General features: G+C 46.7%; 2 protein-coding genes across 2 annotated transcripts; one reads left to right on the top strand and one right to left on the bottom strand.

The window, feature by feature from the left end:
• Positions 1 to 109: 109 nt before the first annotated feature.
• acad11 (acyl-CoA dehydrogenase family, member 11) lies at positions 110 to 23,866 on the bottom strand. The gene is made up of 20 exons (XM_084450859.1): positions 23,637 to 23,866; positions 23,448 to 23,547; positions 23,065 to 23,190; positions 22,713 to 22,874; positions 22,137 to 22,301; positions 21,793 to 21,934; positions 21,480 to 21,643; positions 21,065 to 21,171; positions 20,467 to 20,584; positions 19,667 to 19,744; positions 18,784 to 18,922; positions 18,211 to 18,318; positions 17,293 to 17,391; positions 4,103 to 4,172; positions 2,874 to 2,959; positions 2,671 to 2,742; positions 2,215 to 2,369; positions 1,483 to 1,599; positions 954 to 1,063; positions 110 to 719 (listed from the first exon to the last, which is right to left on the bottom strand). The coding sequence occupies exons 1-20, from the start codon at positions 23,771 to 23,773 to the stop codon at positions 605 to 607; spliced, it is 2,370 nt and encodes a 789-aa protein (XP_084306985.1). The 5' UTR covers positions 23,774 to 23,866; the 3' UTR covers positions 110 to 604.
• ackr4b (atypical chemokine receptor 4b) lies at positions 9,872 to 11,011 on the top strand (the record flags this gene model as incomplete). Its single annotated transcript, XM_084461346.1, has 1 exon — positions 9,872 to 11,011. One exon carries the CDS (start codon positions 9,872 to 9,874, stop codon positions 11,009 to 11,011), a length of 1,140 nt encoding a protein of 379 aa, XP_084317472.1.
• Positions 23,867 to 23,994: the final 128 nt, after the last annotated feature.

Raw genomic sequence — 23,994 nt, 5'->3', positions numbered from 1 at the left:
TATTTTTATTTACATTAGCTTGATTTATCCTTCAACATTTCACATGATTTAAAGATGTCAGATGTTAGTATCCTCTGAGAAGATGTACTTTCAACAGATCAACAGGTAGTAGACTTTAATCTGCAATGGATCAGGTTTAGATTAATGCAAAAAATAATCTCCCTATGGAAATTTACATTAAAATAGTGTACAACAGTAACTTCAGTGAGGACTGCCTGTTTCATTGAAATGACTTCCATAGCACTGAGTTATATCACATTTCCCATAATTACACAGTAGCGCCGCTATGACTCCATTTCTCTCCCCTCAAGGACCACAGAAACGAAGAACCGGTCAACAAAGAGGTGGTCGAAAACACAGGTAGCTCGAGGAGTCGGACAAATCCACCAATCATTCAGGATCAAGTATTTAAGATGACCGGTGATCTCTCTGACCACCGCAAACAAGCAGATGGGCCCTGGTTGGATTCTCCCCCCACACGGCGTGGTCTCACAGTGGGTCGGGTGGAAACGCGCTCTTCCCTGTGCGGTCGTCGGCGATCCGTTAGATGAGAGATCACCTCTGACGAGGAAGGAAGGAAGATGGCGGCTTTAGGGCGCTGGCCTCACAGCTTGGCCCGAGCCCTCTTCAGCTGGTCCCTGAGCTCCAGACGGGCGATGGAGGACAGGTGCACCTCATCCGGTCCGTCGGCGATGCGCAGCGTCCTGGCATGTGTGTACCTGAAGGAGAGGGGGGGGAGGGGAGGGCGCATAGCCAGTATTATCCACAAGCAGTAACGAAACAATGTGAGATTTAAATAGACAAACCTTTACAAACTGTTCTAAATGATACTTGAAATAGATTCCGAATGTTTTGGTAGGTTGGTTGAAATAGTATCCGAATGTTTTTTTTTTTTTTTTTTGCTTTTGACAAACTTGACAGCGTTAAATGTTCCACGCGCTGGACAGACTTACATCTCAGCAAGAGGGAAGTCTCCGGACACGCCGGCACCCCCGTAAACCTGGATGGCGCAGTCCGCCACCTTGCAGGCCATCCTGCCAGCAGCCACCTTGATCATGGCGATCTGAGGGGACCATCAGGGGCAGGGACCAGGGCAGGACACCAGAACCGTATTTGACTGATTTGTTTGGATATTTACACACACACACCAAATTCCTGCGCCAACATGACGTACGGTGAACTGGAGTACGGCCCACACTTGTTTGTTCCAACATATACCTTTATCTGAACAGTGCTTCCTAAGGGGTGTGTGTGTGTATCTTAGCCGTTTCCTGGCAGCCTTGCTGGCCAGTGTGTCGGCAGGTTGGTGTGTGTGTGTGCGCGCGCGCTACCTGTTTCCTAGCAGCCCTGCTGCACAGTGTGTCGGCAGGTTGAGGTGTGTGTGTGCGCTACCTGTTTCCTAGCAGCCCTGCTGCCCAGTCCAGGGCATGGGCAGGTTGGTGTGTGTGTGTGTGTGTGTGTGCGTGTGTGTGTGTGCACTACCTGTTTCCTAGCAGCCCTGCTGCCCAGTGTGTCCAGGGCGTGGGCAGCATGGAGGGACAGCAGGCGGGTCTGCTCTATGGCCAGACGACACTCGGCTATCCAGTGAGCCACGACCTCCTGGACACAAAACACAACACAGCACAGATGGCGTGGGGATCACGAACACACACACAGACACACACACACGTTCCAATTTCAACTTTATTTGTCCCCAGTGGTTTGCTGTAGGGGAGGATACAGACACACATACACAGTAGTTCTGGAAGGACTTACAAACATACGCACCTGCTCTAGAAATAAATACAACACTATACACACACCATCAATCAAATGGAGACACACCACAGATTATACAAGTTATTCAAGGTAATACTAAACACAAGGGCCTGATTCATACTCTTCGCACACTACTCTACGCACGCTACGCTGACGCGGTTGTGAACGCGGCTCCACGGAAGTATTTCGGTTCACTCTGAGCGTGCGGGGGGTCTCTGCCTTGCGTCATAGAGCCCCTATCGGTTCACGCGAAATACCTGTAGCACTTGCGCTCGCATCAAGTTACAATTTTTGGCATGACACACGAATGCTACGCAAGGACGTGTCAACGGCACCTCACGTAGCCCTGCGTAGCTCGCGTTAGCATAGCTTGAGTAGAGTACGAATGGGGCCAAAGTCTCAAAACACCCCCCCCCACACACACACACACACACACACACACACACACACACTCACATGCTGGTAGAGTTTCTTGCCGAAGGTTTGCCTGACGGCGGCTCTCTGGCACAGCAGCTCCAGCGCCCATTCAGCCAGACCCACGGCCCTCATGCAGTGGTGGAGCCTCCCGGGGCCCAGACGTCCCTGGGCTATCTCAAACCCCCTGCCCTCCCCTGGACACACACACAGTTAGAATCGAATGAACAGATGAGGAAATGAAGTAATGGAAGCAGAGGTCGAGCAGCCTGGGTTCAGACGTTCAAATCCGCCCACTAAAAAATAGCTTGATTCTTTTGAAGGTCTCAACAGAGTGAAACGAGTTGACAATTCTGCCTGATATCAGGCTAGAGGTAGAGTGCATGATAATCTACATTACAGAGAGACGCCAAGTGGTAAGGAAGACCCACACAGTACCTCACATTAACAGAACCTACGAGTGCCTTGCACCATGCGATAAAGTCAGAATCACCTTACCCAGAATAATGTTGGAGGCAGGGACACGGACATTGTCAAAGTCCATCTCAAAATGACCACCGTGGATGGCATCTGATACAGGCCGCACAACAAAGAGATTTCACAGAGGTCAGCGGGTCGGCAACATGTCCAAAAGGACGGTAAATTGGAGGTGTCTGGATGACAGAGCCCTGAGGGACAGGAGTCTTGTGATGTGGCCTCACCATCCTGTCCGAACACAGTGAGCGGTCTAACCAGGGTCACTCCCGGGGTGGCCAGCGGCACCAGAACCATGCTGTGTTGACCGTGTCTGAGGAACACAGACGCACACCGGTCACATGGACGTGCTGCTGGAGACCATTTCAAGCTGTTATTTATTACCTCCGCCCCCCAGCGACAGCGCAGGACGAGAGGTAATGTTTTTGGTGGCGTGTGTTTGTTTGTTTGTTAGCAGGATTACGCAAAAACGACCAGACCGATTGTCATCAAACTTAGTGGAGGGGTGTAGCATGGGCCAACTTAGAACCTGTTAAATTTTAGAGCAGATCCAAATCACGGAGCGGGTCCATGAGCCGCCAAAACACGGTTGCCCATTCAGCTCCATTCATTTTTTAGACGAGGTTTATGCTAAAACTACCACACTGGGGTACATGAAATTGGGAGGGGGGGGGGTGTAGCATGGGTCAGCTAACGACCCATAAGATTCTGTAGCAGATCTAAAGCGTGGGGTGGGTCCACGAGCCGCCCAAACATGGCCAGGCCTGCCATTCACCTCCATTCAATTTTTGGACTAGGATTACGCAAAAACTAGCCAAGTGCTTTTCATGAAACTTGGTGGATGGGTGTAGCATGGGCCAGTTTAGAACCCATTAAAATTTGGAGCGGATCCGAATCACACGGAGGGTCCACACGCCACCCAAACCTGACCACCCATTCACTTCCATTCATTTTTTGGACTTGGGGAGCAAAAAATTTCCCACATTCAATATCAATAGGGCGAATAGAAACGGCCATATCTCGACATGGGAAGGACACAGAGACAAGGAGCTTGGACTGGTATAAAGCTCTCGACCTAACAAATGCAGTAATCCCAAAACATGTCCTGCTCACACGCACATGTGCTCACACAGAGAAGAAATTGAGACCAAAGTCTCATTTACAATGGTGACCTGGTTACATAGCATGCATCATAAACAATATAAAACAATATAAAAACAATGTAATATAAAATCACATCCATACATGCTATGTGAGGTTATGTGAGGCTGAGAGTTTCTGTTGTACAGCTGTAGCAACACAGATTGGGTGAAAAAAACTAAACATTTACCACACCCAGGCAGATGTCTTTCACTTGTGGCGCATATTTTGGAAAGGAACCCTGATGGAGAAAACATACTTGTGGAGCCCTTCAGCAAAGAAAGTGGCTCTTTCACCATAACAGGGTGTTACCTACCTGTTGTCGCCGTCCTGAGACTTGCTCTTGCACATCACGATCGCCACCTTGCAGTTTGGGTTCCCAGCACCTGGAGTAGCAGGCAGAAATGCAAATTAAAAGGTTGTCTGTGGATCGCAAAGGCAGTTTTAATATTTCTGCTGATAGTCAGTGCTTAGCTTGGGCAGGACCTCCCTGGAGCTGAGGATCGACCCCTCAGATACTCTGCTGCTTGAGCTCCTGCACCTCTTATCTGCTCCAGGTATTGTGAAGCTTCTGGTGTAAGACAGCGCCACTAGAGGGCAGCATCTTACAGATCACATTGCGTTTTTGCCTCTATCCTTCCTCATGGAACACAATGCCAAGCCTCGACCCTTACATCCTTTAGTAAACAGTTGAAAATATGGACACTGGAAAATCAAAACTGCCCACATTAACCTGATCCTAACTCTATATGTGATGTCTGTATCTTTCATTTTTGTGTATTGGTTTGTCTGTGTAGAGGGAGTCTCAGGCCAGGTGGACTTTGCTCTGTCTTGTTTATGGATGAGTGACGACTTTATTTTATATATTTTTATATATTTAATGTTTTCTGATCTGTGTGAATTGTTTTGAACTTGTACTGCCACCAACCTGCCGAGGGAAAATTAGCCAGCAGGCTAAATCTAGCGTATTTACATTGTTTTTCTAAACATGTTCATTAATATGTACTGTCCCTGCATTTTAAATAAATAAACTTCTAAAACTTCATACTGTGAAATATACTGTACATTTACACAGAAAAAAGATACTATTCCCAAACAAGATACCAGGAAAAATCTAGATGCTAATCTAACCAAATGTGATGGGAAATATTTCTTTGTGATATTGGCTTGCATATGATTTCTGACAGAGCTGCTGAGGGGCTGCAGTGGACGTCAGGTGAGGGTCCCACAGGTCCCCCTGGGGCCGGGTGTCACTCGGGGCCAAGGGAAGGGGCCTCTCAGTCAGAGTCTGGCTTCCTGTTTACGGTCCCACTCTGTTGACCATGACCTCGGGCCACTGGGGACCCGGACACTGAGTTTCACTCACAAACACACACACACACACACACACACACACACACATGGACACCAGACCATCCAACAATGAAGAGAGGGATCCAAATACCTTCACTAAATGGAATGGAGAACGTACGTACACACACACACACACCCATACACACACACACACACACACACACACACACACACACACACACACACACACACACACACACACACACACACACACACACACACACACACACACGTAAAGGAATGCAAGCACACACCCACCCACCAGCCACACACACACAGACACACACACACACACACACCCACCCGCATGCACACACACACCCAAACACGTGCACACACCCACACGTTTCCACCCAATCCCCAGCTTGTCCTTGGGTCTTGGAAAGCCTGTTGTTCACAGTGAGAGCATAACAAATACATAAGTGAAAAACATTTCACTGTGACTGTACACCGTACATTACATGTGACACCGTACATTACATGTGACAAATGAAAGGAGTCTCATGAATCAACTGGCCTGGCAGATTCTTATAAAACTCCTAACGAGATTTCACAAAATTCATACTCACAAAAACATGCAATTAGGCATAGCCAATATAGCAATGCAAACACACACGCGCAGGCGCACACAAACAAACACACACACACACACACACACACACGCACACACACGCACACACACACACACACACACACACACCCGCACACACACACACACACACACACTCCCCCCTCAGCCCCCAGCCCGTCCTTGTGTCTGGGGAGGCCTGTCGTCGGCCCCGGGGAAGCCGGCTAATGAGGGCGGTATAGACCTCAGAGAGCAGAGCGAGAGCCCGCGCTGACAGGGGCCAAACATGCCCGCACACGTCCACCTGGTGAGCACAATACGAAAACGTTCCGGTATGTTCCAACACACGGCCCCGCCTCTCCTGGGTTCCCCTGTTGTTTGACATGTGTTCAATACAACAGACAGACGAGGCATCTTTACGACTTCATGATGTGTGATTGAGATATTCCCTGTAAACCACCCTCCATAAATCAAATTGAAGTCCTGGCTTAGATAATGATTGTATGCTTTGATCAGGACAAATCACCCCCAGTTAGTGTTCTTTCTAGTTGGCTGAAGGGAAAAGGTTTTGTTCCTGAGAGCGGTAGGGGTATAGGATGTTCTGGCACTGACAACAACACCTCACTAAACAGATGCCTCAAGCTTGTAACGGCCATGTCAAAATAAATGTGGTGAGGATTTCTAAACAGTCTAAGATGTGTCTTTTAGATGTTTGGTTTATAATTGAACATTTTATAAACATCCAGTGAGGAGAGGGCAAGGAGTGGCCAACTCACAACCCTGTCCAAGTACGGTATACTAACAATAAGAATGAAAAGAATCACTGTGTTAGACTTGGTCTAGTCTGGATAACAGTTCACCTTTTTATCTCTCATTATTGTAGGAGCTCCTACAATACATGCAAGCACATAGAGTACACACACACACAGACGACACACACACACACTGGCACACACACACACACACACACACACACACACACACACACACACAGAGACACATAGACACAAACACAAACACAGACACACACACACACACACGCACACGCGCACACACACACACACACACACACACAGACAGATATGCGTCAGAGAGGTGTTCCCAGGCGGGGTGGCTGGGCCAGGCTGAGTGGTGGAGGTGGAGCACTGTAGCCACGCTTTGATAGAGGATCTGGGAGAGTCTATAGAGCAGAGCACAGCACTGGAGAACAGTCTGTCAGCTGGACTCACACTGCTGGACCAGCTGGACCAACACTGCTGGACCTCAACAGACTCACAGCCGGCAGAGGAGAGGACAGAAGGTAAGATACACTAGCCTGAACTCTATTACAAAATGAGCATCATTTCTAAATAAAAAATATAAACCTTTTGTATTTAACAAGAGGCTATAACAAGTGATAGTGTCTTGATCATTCAATTGTTTTTGTGGTGTCGGCCTTTATTGTTATGTACTTTATTGTTAACTATGGCCTTGAGTTCAACTGGTCAATAGCTACTTTTACTGCTCTTACAGACCAGTCAAAGTCCTCCATAATGTTTTTATGGCTTTATTAGATGATCATGCATGAAGTATTGGTGATGATTGTTCCGGAAAATACGGCAAACGGCATGAATACTATGTGGAAGCTTTCCTGGCTTCATGAAACATTGCCTCATTTTGCAATGTTAAAACATAATTTTATATAAATTATAATAAGGCAACTGAAGCCAGTATCCATGAATCTCCGATTCACCCAAAAGCAGAGAAGATCTGCCTCTGAGGGCAGAGGAATACCTGGAATATTTGAGGAGATCCTCTGAAACAACCACCCTTCCCCTACAGACAGATTACATCATGAATCTGAGCTTCCAGGGCAGGAGATGCCTGCACACGCTCATGGTATACAAGACATCTGCTGGATGAACTATGGGTGAACTAACCGTATTCCATCCAAAAACCCACACCGACTCAATTGGGCAATCTTTCGCCAGCACTTCTGTCTCTGAGGAGTAGAAACAGCGTTCTGACAGCGCGGTCAGGGCAGATCCTGTGTTTATCAACAGTACATCACTAAACAGGTATATCACTATCTATAATAGAAAGAAATGCACACTCACACGTACGTACGCACATACACAGGCAGGCGCGCATACACAAGCACACACATATCTCGTGTGCCCGTAATCCTAAGATGTCAGGATATCTCCATTTGCCACAGGGGAATGCTAACACCAGATAAGACGGGCAGACTGATTTACACACAGATAACCTGACTGGCAAACAGGATCACACAGAAATTCTAAAGAAACTGTAAAAAAAATATCAGCTGCCTCTTGTTGAATCTTAAGAGCTCATTTCAATTGAGTTGAGCGAGTCATGAGTTAACTTTCAACCCAGGGTTTATGGTTGGGCTGGTTGCAACGATGTGTACCCCAATTCCGACTGACAGGGTGTGTGAGAGATCATGCCACAGGAATGCCTAGCAAGAGAGCTTACGGTTTTAGACACACACGCGCACACACACACACACACAAACTAGACCTGCGGCAAAATACTCCCTTCGCCACGACTTGTGAAATTATTTATTTCACAAGTCTGAAACACACTGAATATTTATTTAACACACTGAATATTTTTGATTATGTAAAAAAATAGCATTTCTCTTGGGAGAGGGTGTTTTTAATATTGCCCACTTATTGCGAAAGCATCTGAAAAGAAAAAAATCGGACCCCATATTTTGCTTTTCATTCACTCATATTTACTTATTCATTTTTCTTGATTTATTCTGTTTTGTTTGTCCGGTCCTCCTCTGACCAGTGTGTACCACACCTCTACATGCTGCCAGCCCTGTGTATTGCACTGTGTGTGTTGTATAAACTTGGGTCTTGTAATTCCATACGGTCTGACACAAAGTCAACTGAGTAAACTGTTTGGAATCAATTGAACTACTTATCTGTGCTTCTTGTTCTTATATGGCAGGGATGAACTAATGGTCTGAAGCATCTGACCACCAGACTCAAGCAAATGCTAGAGTCATTGAAAGGATTTCAAATAGCTTTTCAACTCAGGTGTGACACACACACACACACACACACACACACACACACACACACACACACACACACACACACACACACACACACACACACACACACACACACACACACACACACACACACACACACACACACACACACACACACACACACACACACACACACACACACACACACACACACACACAACACCAGTGTTCATTTGACAGCAAATTTTGATTGAGTGTCTTTTGACTAAAATGCTATTTAGTCTAAGTCATATTTTATTCATCTGAATTGTTTTAGTTTTAGTCTCGTTTTAGTTGACTAAATAGCATTAAGATTTTAGTTGACTAAATCTACAGTGGATGGGTTTAGTTAAAGTAATGCATTATTTAACCATCTCTCTAGAACTCATATACTTTTGGAGGAAACATCTATTATTGTAGACTGATGACAAAGCTACTGAATGACATTCCTATGCGCTCTCCTTGCCTGTTTATTCAGCTTGAGCCATTCAGGAAAATCTCAGCATTCCTATTGAGTAACTTCCCAAATTGTCCCTTTCTCCTTTTGATTTGACTTTTGTTGAAATGTCAATAGATTTCGTCATTGCTTTTGTCATCATAAATTTGTTTTTATTTAATCGTCTTGTGACAATAACTAAATAAAGGTCGTTGACGAATAATTTTCATCGACGAAATTAACACTGACACACACACACACACACTCCAAACCCTAGCCACAACAGCTGCAACATGCAAAAACTGCCCCTATGGGACGACAGGGCAGTACCGAGAACACGCACTTGTTGACAACTCTGACGGTCACGCTGTGATTGGCTTCATCAGCATTACAAGATGCAGATGAACGGGAATTCATTGCGTTTTGCCTATTATATCACTTCTATAAAGAGTATATTAATTCATTCTCCATGTGCCTCGTGCCTTATCAGATTCATCACATACTCTTTACACTTAGTGTAGCCCATAAAACTAAAAGATATGTCGACAATGGTTCTATTTGAAATTAAGACTGCAGTAGAGTTCACCTCTCTCTTTGTCTTTATCTCTCTCTCATCCTCACTCTCTCTCGTCCCCTCCCTCTCTCTCTCTCTCTCATGTCGTATCCCCAGAGAACAGAGAGCATCATGGGGGACAACGAGGCAGACTACAACTACCACGACTACTCGGACTACGGGAACTCCAGCGTCAACGACAGCTACGACTACTCCGACTACCACTTCCTGTGCGACAAGGAGGAGGTGCGCTCGTTCGGCCGCCTCTTCCTGCCCGTCGTCTACGCCCTGGCCCTGGTGGTGGGTGTGGCCGGCAACGCCCTGGTGGTGGCGGTGTACGCCTCGCCGCGCCGGCTGCGCACGTTGACTGACGCGTGCATCCTGAACCTGGCGGTCGCCGACCTGCTCCTCCTGGTGACCCTCCCCTTCTGGGCGGCGGACGCCGTGCACGGCTGGCGGCTGGGCGTGGCCGCCTGCAAGCTCACCTCCTTCCTGTACGCCGCCAATTTCGGCTGCGGCATGCTGCTGCTCGCCTGCATCAGCGTGGACCGCTACCGGGCGGTGGCGGTGGCGGGTCGCGGCGCGGCGGGTCGCGTGGGGGCGGGGCCGGCGCGGCTGCTGGTGTGCGGGGCGGTGTGGGCCGCCGCCGCCCTGCTGGGCCTGCCCGATGCCGTGTTCGCCACCGTGAGGCACGGCCACTCGCGGCCGCACCCGGCCTGCTTGGCCGTCTACCCCCACGCCATGGCAGTGCCGACCAAGGCCTCGCTGGAGCTGCTGGAGGTGTGCCTCAGCTTCCTGCTGCCCTTCCTGGTCATGGTGGTGTGCTATTATCGGGTGGCGCGAGCGCTGGCCGGGGAGGCGGGCGTGCGGCGGGACCGGAGGTGGCGCGCGCTGCGGGTGCTGTTGGCCGTCGTGGCCGTCTTCCTGGCCACCCAGCTGCCCTACAACGCAGTCAAGCTCTGCCGGGCGCTGGACGTCATCTATGCGCTGGTCACCGACTGCGACCTCAGCAAGAGGCTGGACCGCGCCGCCCAGGTGACGGAGAGCCTGGCGCTGACCCACTGCTGCGTCAACCCGGTCCTCTATGCCTTCGTGGGCTCCTCGTTCCGTGGGTACGTGCTCAGGGCCGCCAAGCGCTTCGGAGAGCGTTTCGGGCGGCGCGGCAGTGGGCGGCGCGGCGGCGAGGAGCCAGCGGTGGAGATGACGCTGAACGCGCTCACTCACTCGCACTCCGGCTCAGAGGACGAGGACACAAGCACCTTCACAATCTGAGGCTCAGGACTCAGAGAGACGCTTTTCAAGACACAGCTGGGCTGAGGGATCCGTTCAACGGAGGATCTGTTGACATTTTTATGTCTTATAATCTTGGGGAATTTTTTACAGAAAGGATAACCTGTATCTACAGTATGTGTGAACTATTTTTGTCATCAGTTGTACCTTAAAATGTGTTTGTCCGCAAAATGCTATGATATCTTAGCAATGTCAAATAACCAACATTTCTCAAAATGGATATATCTCATTTTGCAACAAAACTCATGGGGCTTATTCGGTACGGTACATGGACATTTCTTCTAACCACTTTTCTGGACTCAAAAATGTATCTACTGACATGTACCTGCATTTCAGATGCTTCTGGTATTCAACACATTAATGTATTATAATTTGTGCTGTAGCTGTTTTTTTAAAGTAATTATACTATTTCTAGAAAAATATATATTGTAATGTGTATATATACACACTCGTACTTTTGTTTTAATAAAATGACAAATCTTTTAAGTACTCCTGATACCACCTGCAATACTTTCAACATAAGCACATCTTGTTTTTGTTTTTCAAAACTAATATTCTCTTTGAGTCAAATTCAGTTCCGCCCTATACTGCATCACGCCAGGAAGCATCTGAGTTCAATGTTTGATGTGGTTTGGGGAGAAAGGAAACGACGGACCCTGGAGACATTTGGAAAGATCCGCAAAACACACAGAGGACTAGAACGTGAGAGAGCTTCTATAAGAACAAAGACAGAGGACTAGAACGTGAGAGAGCTTCTATCTAGAACATGAGAGAGCTTCTATCAGAACAAAGACAGAGGACTAGAACGTGAGAGAGCTTCTATCAGAACAAAGACAGAGGACTAGAACATGAGAGATCTTCTTCAACTGGAGAGAGACTGGAGCACTCGGGTCATCTTAAAAAACTTTTTATTAGGTGCTCACTCTGAGGAAGACTTTATAGTCGAAACAGTGCTCCAGTCTCTCTCCAGTTGAAGATATTGTGGTCCTATTCTGAGAAGCACCGGTCCTCATCTCCAAAGAAGAAGGTTGAGCGTGTGTACTCCCAAGTGTGAGAGAGCTTCTATCAGAACAAAGACAGAGGACTAGAACGTGAGAGAACTTCTATCAGAACAAAGACAGAGGACTAGAACGTGAGAGAGCTTCTATCAGAACAAAGACAGAGGACTAGAACGTGAGAGCTTCTATCAGAACAAAGACAGAGGACTAGAACGTGAGAGAACTTCTATCAGAACAAAGACAGAGGACTAGAACGTGAGAGAACTTCTATCAGAACAAGGACAGAGGACTAGAACGTGAGAGAGCTTCTATCAGAACAAAGACAGAGGACTAGAACGTGAGAGCTTCTATCAGAACAAAGACAGAGGACTAGAACGTGAGAGAGCTTCTATCAGAACAAAGACAGAGGACTAGAACGTGAGAGAGCTTCTATCAGAACAAAGACAGAGGACTAGAACGTGAGAGAGCTTCTATCAGAACAAAGACAGAGGACTAGAACGTGAGAGAGCTTCTATCAGAACAAAGACAGAGGACTAGAACGTGAGAGAGCTTCTATCAGAACAAAGACAGAGGACTAGAACGTGAGAGAGCTTCTATCTAGAACGTGAGAGCTTCTATCAGAACAAAGACAGAGGACTAGAACGTGAGAGAGCTTCTATCAGAACAAAGACAGAGGACTAGGCCATGCGAGAGCTTCTATCCAACGAGAAGGAGACAGCACAAAAACAGCTGGGCCAGCAGGCTTCTATCAGGGTCCTCCGACATAAAATGAACGTTTCGCTAATATTTTCTCTACTCTCTATTCAGTGCAACTAACAGGCCTGGTGTGTTTTTGTGGCATGGCTACTTGCTCTCTACTCGCCCGCTCTCTCTGTCTCTCTCTCTCTCTCTCTCTCTCTCTCTCAAAATCAATCGGGGGGGCCATCGTATGGCATCAATCTCTCTCTTAAAATCAATCTGGGGGGCCATCGTATCGCATCAAGCTCAAGCCGGATCAAAACGCCGCCCGTAAATAGCTGAAAGTAAAAACAAACTCAATTTGTTCCACGGTTGGGTAACAAATCAGAGCCTGGGGCGTTAGCAGATCCGCTGGCGGCTCACTGAAGACTCTTTAAAACACAGGAATGACTCACAACATTAATATGGAAAAAAAACCACCGTAACCAAAAGCGACCACAGCTCTTAAGTGGCAATATCCTTCCTGTTTACCATCTATATATGGGCCTATACCTTTTATTATCTGATTGGTGCATCCTGTGACTGCCGAAGGTTTCAGCACAACTCCCCCTCCTAATGGGTAACGTCTGGGCTGTTTGAGGTCGGGGGTTTTCTGGAAAACACAAGTTTCTGGACAATTAGTACCGTGTTTCAAGACATGATGCCATTCCACCTTCTCTAAAAGCGATCCAAAACAATATTACCAGCAGCCACGCTGTGCTTCAAAGCCATTATTTCTAACGCCAAAACCCGCGTGTTTTAACTGACACGATTCGGCCCCGAATCCAGCAGATATTCACCAGCTTTGACTGGAGTGAGTTTAATCCATATGGTGCACAGATCTCGAATACAGTAACTGTCTATGCCAAGCCAAGTGCTATGGGGTCTGTTGTTAATGGTCAACATGTGTAGGGCTGTGTGTGTGTGTGTGTGTGTGTGTGTGCGCGCGCGCGAGAGAGAGAGAGATAGTGTTAAGAGATACAGATTGTGTGTTCCTGTGTACGTGAATGTGTATGCCTGGCGTAGGTATGTCTGTTTGTATGCAAATCTGTGTTTGTGTACGCATGTGTGAGCAACCTTTGTGGGTCTGAAGAAAATTACCACGTCCCTGAGAGGGTGCGACAACAAGAAAACTCCCCTACTGCAGAGCTACACGAGAGAGTTCCACAGCCATCTCACTCAATACAGTGCACAGTCAACATGTCCCCCCACCCATGATGCATCACCCCTTTGGGTCAATAAAGCAGTGGGGGGTCGTTTGGAGGTTTATTCTAATGGTTATACATCGATGTGGGCTACACTTCAATGGGAGTGCGCAAGTAGGATATAAATCCCACAGCGGAAAAAACAAAGCTCTGATTTGAGAGAAAACAAGTTGCCACCACTGTGTCTTTATAGTATGACACAGTAGGGCTTATGCTTTGTCCCTTTATACCAGCATGTTATGTATGGGTTGGCTACTTGCCAGAAGCAGTAATTATCAGCACTTTCTTTCTATTCTGGAAATCCAGAAAACAATTTGTCCTCAACTGTCCGACAAAGAGGCAATGTACTGTTCAGTATCTGGCTTGCGTCACAGCAAACACACACAACACAACACAACACAAAACAATACAGGCGTCTTTGTTCCGCCACACACAGTGATTATACACACAGTGGAAATTTGTTCCCTCCCCTCCCCTCCTCCTCCAGGAGGAGGACAGCAGCGGGCAGGAGCAGTGTCAGGAGCAGTGGGCAGCCGTCGCTCATGGCGCCCGGCAGGGACCAAGTCCAAGTGCTCATTCCAAGTTCTGGTCAGGCCTGCATGTTTTTTTCCATATTGGGTTCTTAGGGGAAACCATTGTGAACACGGGGAGAACATGCAAACTCCGCACACAAAGGACCTTCTTGCTGTGAGGCGACACTACTAGGTACTGCGCCACCGTGCTGCACGTGAGCGATTTTGGGTTTCAGTGTCTTGCTCAAGGACACTTTGGCCGGGAGCTGGGATCGAACCGGGGACCTTGCGATCCCCAGTCGGCCGCTCTACCTCCTGAGCTACATGCCGCCCACTTGCGGTGTTATGCTGTTCCTATGTGAAATGCCCGACCATTTGCACCTAAAACAATGTGTAGGAGTGTCGTATGATCCATAATATGCAGCTTCTGAGCATTGGGTTTCATTCACCGGTGCTTCTCAGAGATGCTTGATCTGCCTCAGGTGCATTCAAAGCAAGATGTCGGAAGTTGGAGGCATGGCTGTCTGAAGTTCCTGAGCATTGGGTTTCAATCGCCCTGAGCTTCTCAGAAACGCTGTTCTCATCCCATTTCATGAAGTACAGTAGGTTATGAGTCAAACTATGTTTACCACAACAAGCGGCAGTCTGCGTAAACCAAAGACAAAATCTACCACAACTATATTTATATGGGAACTCCCACACAATTGGAGGTTGGTCTCTGAGGACTGAGTCATCAAGAAAACAAATCATTGTTTCCCATCTGCTTATTTTTCCAGTAAATACTGTCTTCACCTGGCATCTACTGTAGAAAACCTGGGAAACCTAAAGCAAGCCAATATACAGTCTCTTCAGCTTTGATATGGCTAGTAATATATATATATATATATATATATATATATATATAGCTTTTCTTATCGTCCTCATACAAACACTACAGATGGTCCCATTACCTTCTACTGCCATGGGCTCCACTTGTAGAGAAAAGAAAGTGACACCTGTTGAGACTGCCATACCTCCTTATCATAATGGATGGACCAAAATTCATCATCTGTGAACATGTACATTTCCCAGGAGATTAGAGCAAACTCTGTTTCAAACTCTCATTCAAACCACCACACCGTTGTCCTCGTGGCCTTGGTTTGTACAGCCAATTCCCCAAGCTGTCAAACTTCCATTAACAGCTGGTGTGCAAGGTAAGTGTGGATGAAACTGTGCACAGTCTAAGTGGAAAATGTCTGAGTGCTTTATTTAAAAAAAATTATTATTATTATTATTATTATTATTGTTAATATTATTCTTCATCATCAACTTTATTTAGCAGACTCGGGTCCATAAATCCCATACAACAATTAAAACACCACCAAACATGAGACATAAAAATTAAATATATATTATTATTATTAATAATAATAATAATAATAATAATAATAATAGTATTATATTTGAAAGTTTGAAAGGGTTAATTAAGGAGGAATTCAGAGCAGACACAACGAACAACATCATGCTGAGAATGTTTAAATGAGCGGGGCCCCAGGGACCACACTGTGACCCGGGAACCATCTGGAACCTTTCACTGCACACGGGGGGCTTGGTACAGGATACAAACATCCAGCATAGGACAATTTAAGTCCTTAACATTAATTATTAATAGGTAATGATGTACTACCACTCCCATGTGAATTTGTACTTTTGTTTTTGAAGGGGGTGGATAAACATGAAATAGCATGTCTTCAGTCTATTCAAACTGAAAGTGAAATCAAAGCTGATTATGAGTGCGGAGTAATAGCCGGTCCCTCATTGAGTGTCCTCAATACATCAAAACAAATGGTGGTGTAAACAAAGTCAAACAAGCTGAGAGACTGTTCTGTGAGGCTTTGTAAGGATATTCCATGGAGACCCGACACGCATTCAACCCAGTATTTAGCAAGGCGGTTTCAAGGTTTATTCATGCTATGACTCATGTCTTGTCCCTTATGATGGGCAAATGAAAGAGAGGCTCTCTAATTGACAGTATGTGTTCTTGGAGCATTGTTATAATGTCACGCGAGTCAAGAGTTATTGTGCTTTTCCAGTTTATAAGAAGGTGCAGCTTGTGTACATCTTAGAAAACAGCAGACATTAAAGTACCTGTTCATCACCCATTCCATTCACCATCTGTTTTGGCTGAAGTGGGATTAAATCTGAACTTTAAAGGTGCATTAGGCGGTTTGGCCCAGAAGCACTTTTTAATATGTTTTTTGCAATTCTCATATATCCTGACAGCAATCAATAAATGACGTGTTGTTTCTGTCTGGGTGTGCTGCGGAGCATCATGAACTTGGAACTTATGACGGCTAGGCTGAACCGGGCTCGACCCCGAACGGTTCAGGCGTGGAAAATAACCACCATGAGTTTGATGGAGCTATAGAGATGGAGGGTGGCAGGCTTCCAGCCTGGACTTTTGGACTCCCCCTACACCATCCCAGAGTCCGTTGACCACCCCCCCCCCCCTCCGTTTTTTGTTTGTTTGTTTTGGTGTTTGTGTTTGTGTCTTATTTATTTTCTGTCAGATTCTGGTATTGTCTGTATTGTACTGTTTGGTTGTGTTTATTGTGATCTTAACAGAAAATAAAAAATTTGGATCACAAAAAAAATAAATTAAGTGTTGTCACACTAAAATGAAATAAATCTGTAATCTGTGGACGTCTCAGGTCTGTAATAAGTGCGTCTGAAGGGAAGGGACTTTGTCGGTTGAATTTTTCAAAATCTTTCAAAAATGTTCCTAAGTCTAACAGGAAATGACAAACCGCCTACTGCACCTTTAAGTCAAGTCGGGGGTTAATTGCACGTACCGCTGCTCCACCACTTCCTGCCGTGGACGAGGACGTGGTCACCATCTCCCTGGAGGGTACACTCCATGTTGGTAGCGTCACTAGAGGCCACGTCAGGCTCTGGGGACAGAGGGGACGTGACAGGCGTCACACACCCGTACAGGACAGGCTCCACTTTTATACACAACCCAGATAGCAAGCGGATCTGGGCCATATACAGGCCAGATCTGGCCCTTGTGGCTTAGTTCCGGCCCATATATGGCCCAGAATCATTACACATCCACTTGCTATCTGGGAATACTGTATACTTTTAACACAATCACACAATAGGAGGCTCACACGCAACTGCACGCATGCATGCCCATATACACACAGAGCAAAGGCTCACATACAATCATGCCCACACAGTTCTGTTCTGCGAATATGGAGGACAAGCACATGACTCTTCACACGGTACATTTCGAGCGATGTTTAAAAACGAGGAGTTGTGGAGAGGTGCTGGTCCCTTCTCCGCCAAGCCAATAAATCCCCCAAACCCAGCAGAACAACAGAAACATTAAGCACTAGCCTGTGTCCATAGAGACATGGGAAACTTCAACGCCCACCAGAATGTCCTATGACAACATTACCCTTCCCACTCCAACAGGGAGCAGCAGACGGGAGTCGTTCTCATTGTGACTCAGCGCTTCCTGGCTCATTTCCAGTTTAGTCTGACTCAACGGATGTAGGTTTTAAGGATAAACCTTGTCATTCGTTTATTATTTTCATTTGGTCGGCCTGTCAGTGGCGATGGGAGCTTCTCCCAGACTACATGAAACAACAACAACAGCCTAGCAACCGCTACGCTGAAGAAGACTGGGGAGGCTGGAGCTCTTACTGACCACAGACTGAGCTGAGGAGACTGCTGACCTACCGCCCGCGGTCCGAGGCCCCACCTACCCGTCATGCAGAAGCAGGAGCGGATCTCTCCCTGGAGCAGCGGCTGCAGCCAGTCTCTCTTCTGCTCCTCCGTACCAAACATGTGGAGCACCTCCATGTTTCCTGTGTCTGGAGAAAGCATCACTATCACACATCAACCCTCCATGTTTCCAGTCTTACAGAGAAAACATCACTATCACACATCAACCCTCCATGTTTCCAGTCTTACAGAGAAAACATCACTATCACACATCAACCCTCCATGTTTCCAGTCTTACAGAGAAAACATCACTATCACACATCATCCCTCCATGTTTCCAGTCTTACAGAGAAAACATCACTATCACACATCATCCATCCATGTCACCAGTGTCTTAGAGGGAAAACATCACACATTATCATCAGACACAGCTGCACACGCTTCCATCTGTGTTACAGAGGGATTATCAGAACCATCTTAAGTTCATGCAACGTGAGCACATCATTTTAGTACCAGTTCATAAATGTTTTATGTCTCAAGCTGAGAGATACTGAGTATTACTAGATACTGAGTACTAGTATCCCAGCCATCCCAGAATAGTCATGGAGCCTCACCAGGGGCCTGGCAGTTGAAGACATCAGGAGCGTAGAGACACCGGCCCGTTTCCTCGGCGATGTGGGCGTAATCCAGCTGACTGAGCCCGCTGGACGCCGGCAGGAAGAGGTTCCACAGCCCCGCCTCCCTGGCCTTCGTCTGGGGGGAGGAGACACAGCCTCACATTAACCTTTGACCCTAGTGTGTATTTTGTTGTTGTGAGCAGACACATATATAGATACTTCGTATTTTGCGATTGTTCCATTGGTAGTGTAGTTGGTAAATCAAATGGACATCAAGTATTTTGTCAGAATTTGACCCAGGTCTGGTTGGGGGTATCATATCAAATCCCAGAGCCAGTATGAAGTGCATACTCTATTCATACCAGTTGACTGTAGACAGGGCATTGCCAACATGGCATGACACCCCATTCGCCTTATTTACTTCAGGTCAGTCTGACGTAATTGGGGGTGCGGATGCTGAAGTGCCTGTTGACTTCAATGTTAAAAGTTCACTGTAAAAACACCACTTCAAGAACCAAAATAGTCAAAATAACAGGCTGAATACACTATCAGGGTTACAAACTCATCATTACCAGACTCTGATTGTTTTTCACTGCCGTTGTTTTCGCGTTTGGAAATACATGGAGGTGAATGAGCCATATTTAGCCGTCAGCTGCATTCACCTCCATGTATTTCCAAACGCGAAAACAACGGCAGTGAAAAACAATCAGAGTCTGGTAATGATGAGTTTGTAACCCCGATAGTGTATTCAGTCTGTTATTTTGACTATTTGGATTCTTGAAGTGGTGTTTTTACATTGAACGTTTAACATTGAAGTCAACGGGCACTTCCGCATCCGCACCCACAATTACGTCAGCATAAGGCGAATAGCATTCCTTACCTTCAAATCCTCTATCACCTGGGGCGTGGTCCACCTCTGTGGCGAGTGGGCGTGTCTGGCGTAGTACTGCGCCACTTCCTGCGGGGAACACAGGACATGATGGTGGTGTTACCGCTCCGCTGACGGGGAACCAACCTTCTCTAACGGGGCTTCTGCAGATCACATCTGCTCTGTGTAGGGGTGCGCAGCACAAACACTTCCCCGTCAACTAGAGATGCATTCGATTTCGTTTTTTAATCTTTATTCCTCCTTCTGCAAAATCAACTTTATTAGTCAGATGCTACATCATACAAGTGCAAAGAGCAGTGATCTGCAGTAACCATTAGCTCCTAGATTTTGCACGCACTAAGCAATGTACAGTAGATATGTACAGTGCAATGTGTACAATGTTGTACAGAGGTAAAACAAAGCAAAACAGATTAAAAGACAGAAATAGTGCAATATATACTGTAGCTAAATATAAGATAGAATGTATATACATATATACATAAAAAGAATGCAGTTAAATAGATACCTGTATGTGTGCAAAAAGTGGATCTGAAGGAAGTATAGGTCTATAGAATATATTAAAATATGTATAATGACATGTATATTTACAGAATGTGGACATGTATATTTTACCAAGTATAAATATAAATTATAAAGTTTAGCTTAGCGTAGCTAACGTGACAGCGACTGGAGCCACCTGCGCCATCTGGCTCTCCTTCCTGTTCCAGGTGACGATGACAGCGCTTAGACTGACTGAGACCGTGACTCTGTGACTGACAGGGCCTGTAGGCCTGTGAAGAGGGGACACTCACTTCCTGAGCAGGAAGCACATGCTGCGTCATGAAGTCCTTGACCTTCTGGAGGACATCCTGGCCTTTGGCTGTCTGGAGAAAAAGGCTGGCATGGGCAGGAAGGGACCTGGAGGGACTACTGTAGACACACAACGTACAGATTTACGTACAAAATTGCTCCCAATGAGCAGGCTTGCATGGCAGCTACCGCCATTGGTGTGTGAATGTGTGTGTGAATGGGTGAATGAGAGGCCATTGTAAAGCGCTTTGAGTGCCGCTAAGGTGGAAAAGCGCTATATAAGTGCAGTCCATTTACCATTTACAGATCCACCGCTGAAAACCGCTCGTCAAGTAAGAGAGGTACAGAAGACTTCAGCTAGCTCCACATGAATACAGTATACCCATTTTTATTGCCCACATTTGGCATATCAATTGAAAGACAACAGCAAGCTAAGCGCAGAAAAATAGTACTGCAAAACCTTTTAACTTCACCCCCCAACCGGACCTGGAGGAATGCTACGCAGTATGCTGCCCATTATGAATGATATGTGGTGAAATATGAACCTAAACTCTACGTCGCTGGCTCTAGTGGTGGGACAGTATCATTATCAGGACTGACCTCGTTGCCAACTGCATGCCATCCTGGGCCAACGGCTCCACAAAGTGGCCAAACTGGGAAGCGCTGGGCGCACTGGCATTGCCCAAAAGATGGCGTGCGTAGATTCCCTGATGGAGGCAAAGAGTGAGAGAGAGAGAGATTATACCCCTTCATCCTGTGTGTGTGTGTGTGTGTGTGTGTGTGTGTGTGTGTGTGTGTTTGTGTGTGTGTGTGTGTGTTTGTGTGTGTGTATGTGTGTGTGTATGTGTGTGTGTGTGTATGTGTGTGTATGTGTGTGTGTGCGTGTGTGTGCGTGTGCTTGTTTGTGTGTGTGTGTGTGTGTGTGTGTGTGTATGTGAGTGTGTGTGTGTGTGTGACAGCAAGATAAAGAAAGGAACAGCGAGGATGGGGGGGGGGGGGGGGCAGTTTTTCTGACCTGACAGATCCCTGCCATCTTGAAGACAGACAGGGCCAGGTAGAAGCTTAACTGAGGCACCGAGGCTGGGATCCCCCGGCAGCGACAGTAGATGGAGATCATGTCCTCGGGACTGGGGATACCTTCCGAAGAGATGAAAACCATGTCCTCAGGACTGGGGATACCTTCCCAAGAGATGGGAGGGAGAGAGAGAACAACATTAACAGCGTTAGAACGAGCAGAACTTCGATCGTTTCCATGAGACAGACGCTGAAGCTAACCCATCCATCAATATGGGCCCAGGTCAAATATCCAAGAGCTCCATCGGTCCTACCCTCCACGCCCCCGAAGCTGCCCATGAGGCTGAGGAGGTTGAGGGCGCTGGGGCAGTATTGGGGCATCAGGAGGTACGCCAGGTCTGCCAGGGGCTGGCCTGTGGTGGACAGCTCCCAGTCGAGCACTGCTATCACACGCGCCTAGAGGGCAGAGACAAAACCAGGGATAAACAGCAGGTATGCTGCAACGTATCCAAATGTGAGGACTGACAGGTGTTCACGTTTTACAGAGTACTTGTGTGCGTGTGACAAGGAATGTGTTGTTCTGTTTGCTGTTGTTTCATTTCACCCCCCCCCCCCCCCAACTGTGTGACAGGTATTGGAGTGAGACAAGCAAGTCCACCTCTATGGGATGGAAGATCAGGTTGTCCACTCGGAAGTCCCCGTGAACCAGTGTGGCTTCGTTGTCGCCGGCTGGCAGGTTGCCCATCAGCCAATCGGAGAGCTTATCCATGGCCGGAATGTCTTTGTGGGCGGATGCTCTGTACTGCTTCGTCCAGGCAGAAACCTGTTTGGGCAAAGATACATTCATTGATCCATAAACCATAATTTAAATATTTAAATTATTGAACTATTTCCTCTCAGCACACTGAAGAGGTGCAAACTTACTGCTCTTTACCTGTCAGGCAGCCTGGAAGCCAGGCTTCCTTGCAAAAATGTTTTCGCGAAAAATTATCATTTTTTTTGCAGGGAAGTCTGGCTTCCAGGCTGCCTGATAGGTTCCCAGGAACATAAAAATACTCCTCAGATCAAAATACTTCAGTTGGGTGGACTGCGGGTGGAAATTAGCTGTTTAGCAATAACCTTGTACAGTGTATTTCTCCCTGTTTTATAGGGTTAATTGTACATTGTCCCTGTCTTAAAAATAAATAACAATCAATCACTTGAGAAAAAGGTGTAAGTGGGGGACATTAGATACCTGTCTCTTGCAGTAGCCTGGACCCCTCCCGAAGCCCTCCAGGTCTAAACTGTCCTGGTCCACAGAGTGTAGAAGCGCTAACACCTCCACGGCTGCCACATACAGGGCCGTTCTCTCCGCCGCGCTGACTCCTGGCAGGCGAAGGTCGTGAAAAATACGCCCCTGAACCACACAAAACGGCACAGCGTCATAGCGGAGTTGTTCTGAAGCAGCATAGCCTACTCATATTGCGTCCTGTTAAGTAATCCCAAAATAACTACTGGAGGTTAGGAGCACCAAGAGATACAGTAGTTGAATCTCTTTGAATGATGACATATTTGTAGATTGGAAGACACATGCTCATTATCTGTACCTTTACATGCTCCATGAGGTAGAACTCTGTCCCGATCACCCCAGGGTCAGTGCAGTGCACTATGGGCTGGGGCACTGGGAACCCAATGGAGAACAGGGCTTTCTGCACCCGATACTCCCTGTCCACCTAAAGGCAGTCAACATAGCACAGTCAACCTTTCCACCCCAGATTATCAACTGTGTCTGACAAATGCTTTTGGTTTGACTGTCATGGTGTCACTTTCAACATGGTTTATGTGAAGTGATGAACTCATCCTATTTGACTCTAGCCTCGTGAGACCATCCTGATCTCACCAGCTCCCTGGCTGGACACCAGTGGTACAACTCTAAACAAAACAATAATGATCATGTTCAATGATGTGTTTTAGCCTATAGTACATTTACCTTGTGGGCTCCTTGCAGCAGCATACCGGTGGGTTTCTTTCTGAGCACATAGCTTTCAGAAGGTGTGTTTATAAGGAAGGTGGGGTTGGATTGTCCAGAACTGGAAAGAGGCACAAAACCAGTTTATTGCATATGTGGTATTATACTGGCAATGGAACCGTTTTTGATAAATGCCAGTTTTTAGTTTACCTGTACTGCCTGACAGTCAGCGTGTCATTGTTTGATATTATTGCGTTGATAGCCAGATATCGTTGCAGACTTCCAACATCGAATTTGTGCTGCTCTCGGACAGGAGTTGTTTGGTCTTCCATCTGAGCGTTGGTCATTTTTTAAAGTAAGCTAATACATGTACACTGTTCTAGCTAACACAATATATGGCAAGCTAAATAAGCTGCAACTAAGGAACTGCAACTCGGACAACGCACTTTGGTTTCCGACGTGTTCAGAGTGCGTGCTTTTTTTTACCAACAAACTTCTGCCATAACCACGCCCCCGCGTGTTTTCATTGGACATCCTAACCCTAACCCTATCCCTAACCCTAACCCTA

The sequence above is a fragment of the Borostomias antarcticus genome (assembly GCF_949987555.1).
Source record: "Borostomias antarcticus genome assembly, chromosome: 2".
Taxonomy (NCBI): Eukaryota; Metazoa; Chordata; class Actinopteri; order Stomiiformes; family Stomiidae; genus Borostomias; species Borostomias antarcticus.
This window is presented reverse-complemented; position numbering and strand designations above follow the sequence as displayed.

What these genes read in the sequence shown, in the direction of transcription:
- acad11 (XM_084450859.1), bottom strand. Translation starts at nt 23,773, where the DNA reads ATGACCAACGCTCAGATGGAAGACCAAACAACTCCTGTCCGAGAGCAG. An exon ending in AGATGGCAGGGATCTGTCAG is followed by an intron (nt 21,172 to 21,479) that starts GTCAGAAAAACT and finishes TGCCTCCATCAG; the next exon opens with GGAATCTACGCACGCCATCT. An exon ending in GACTTCCCTCTTGCTGAGAT is followed by an intron (nt 720 to 953) that starts GTAAGTCTGTCC and finishes CCTCTCCTTCAG; the next exon opens with GTACACACATGCCAGGACGC.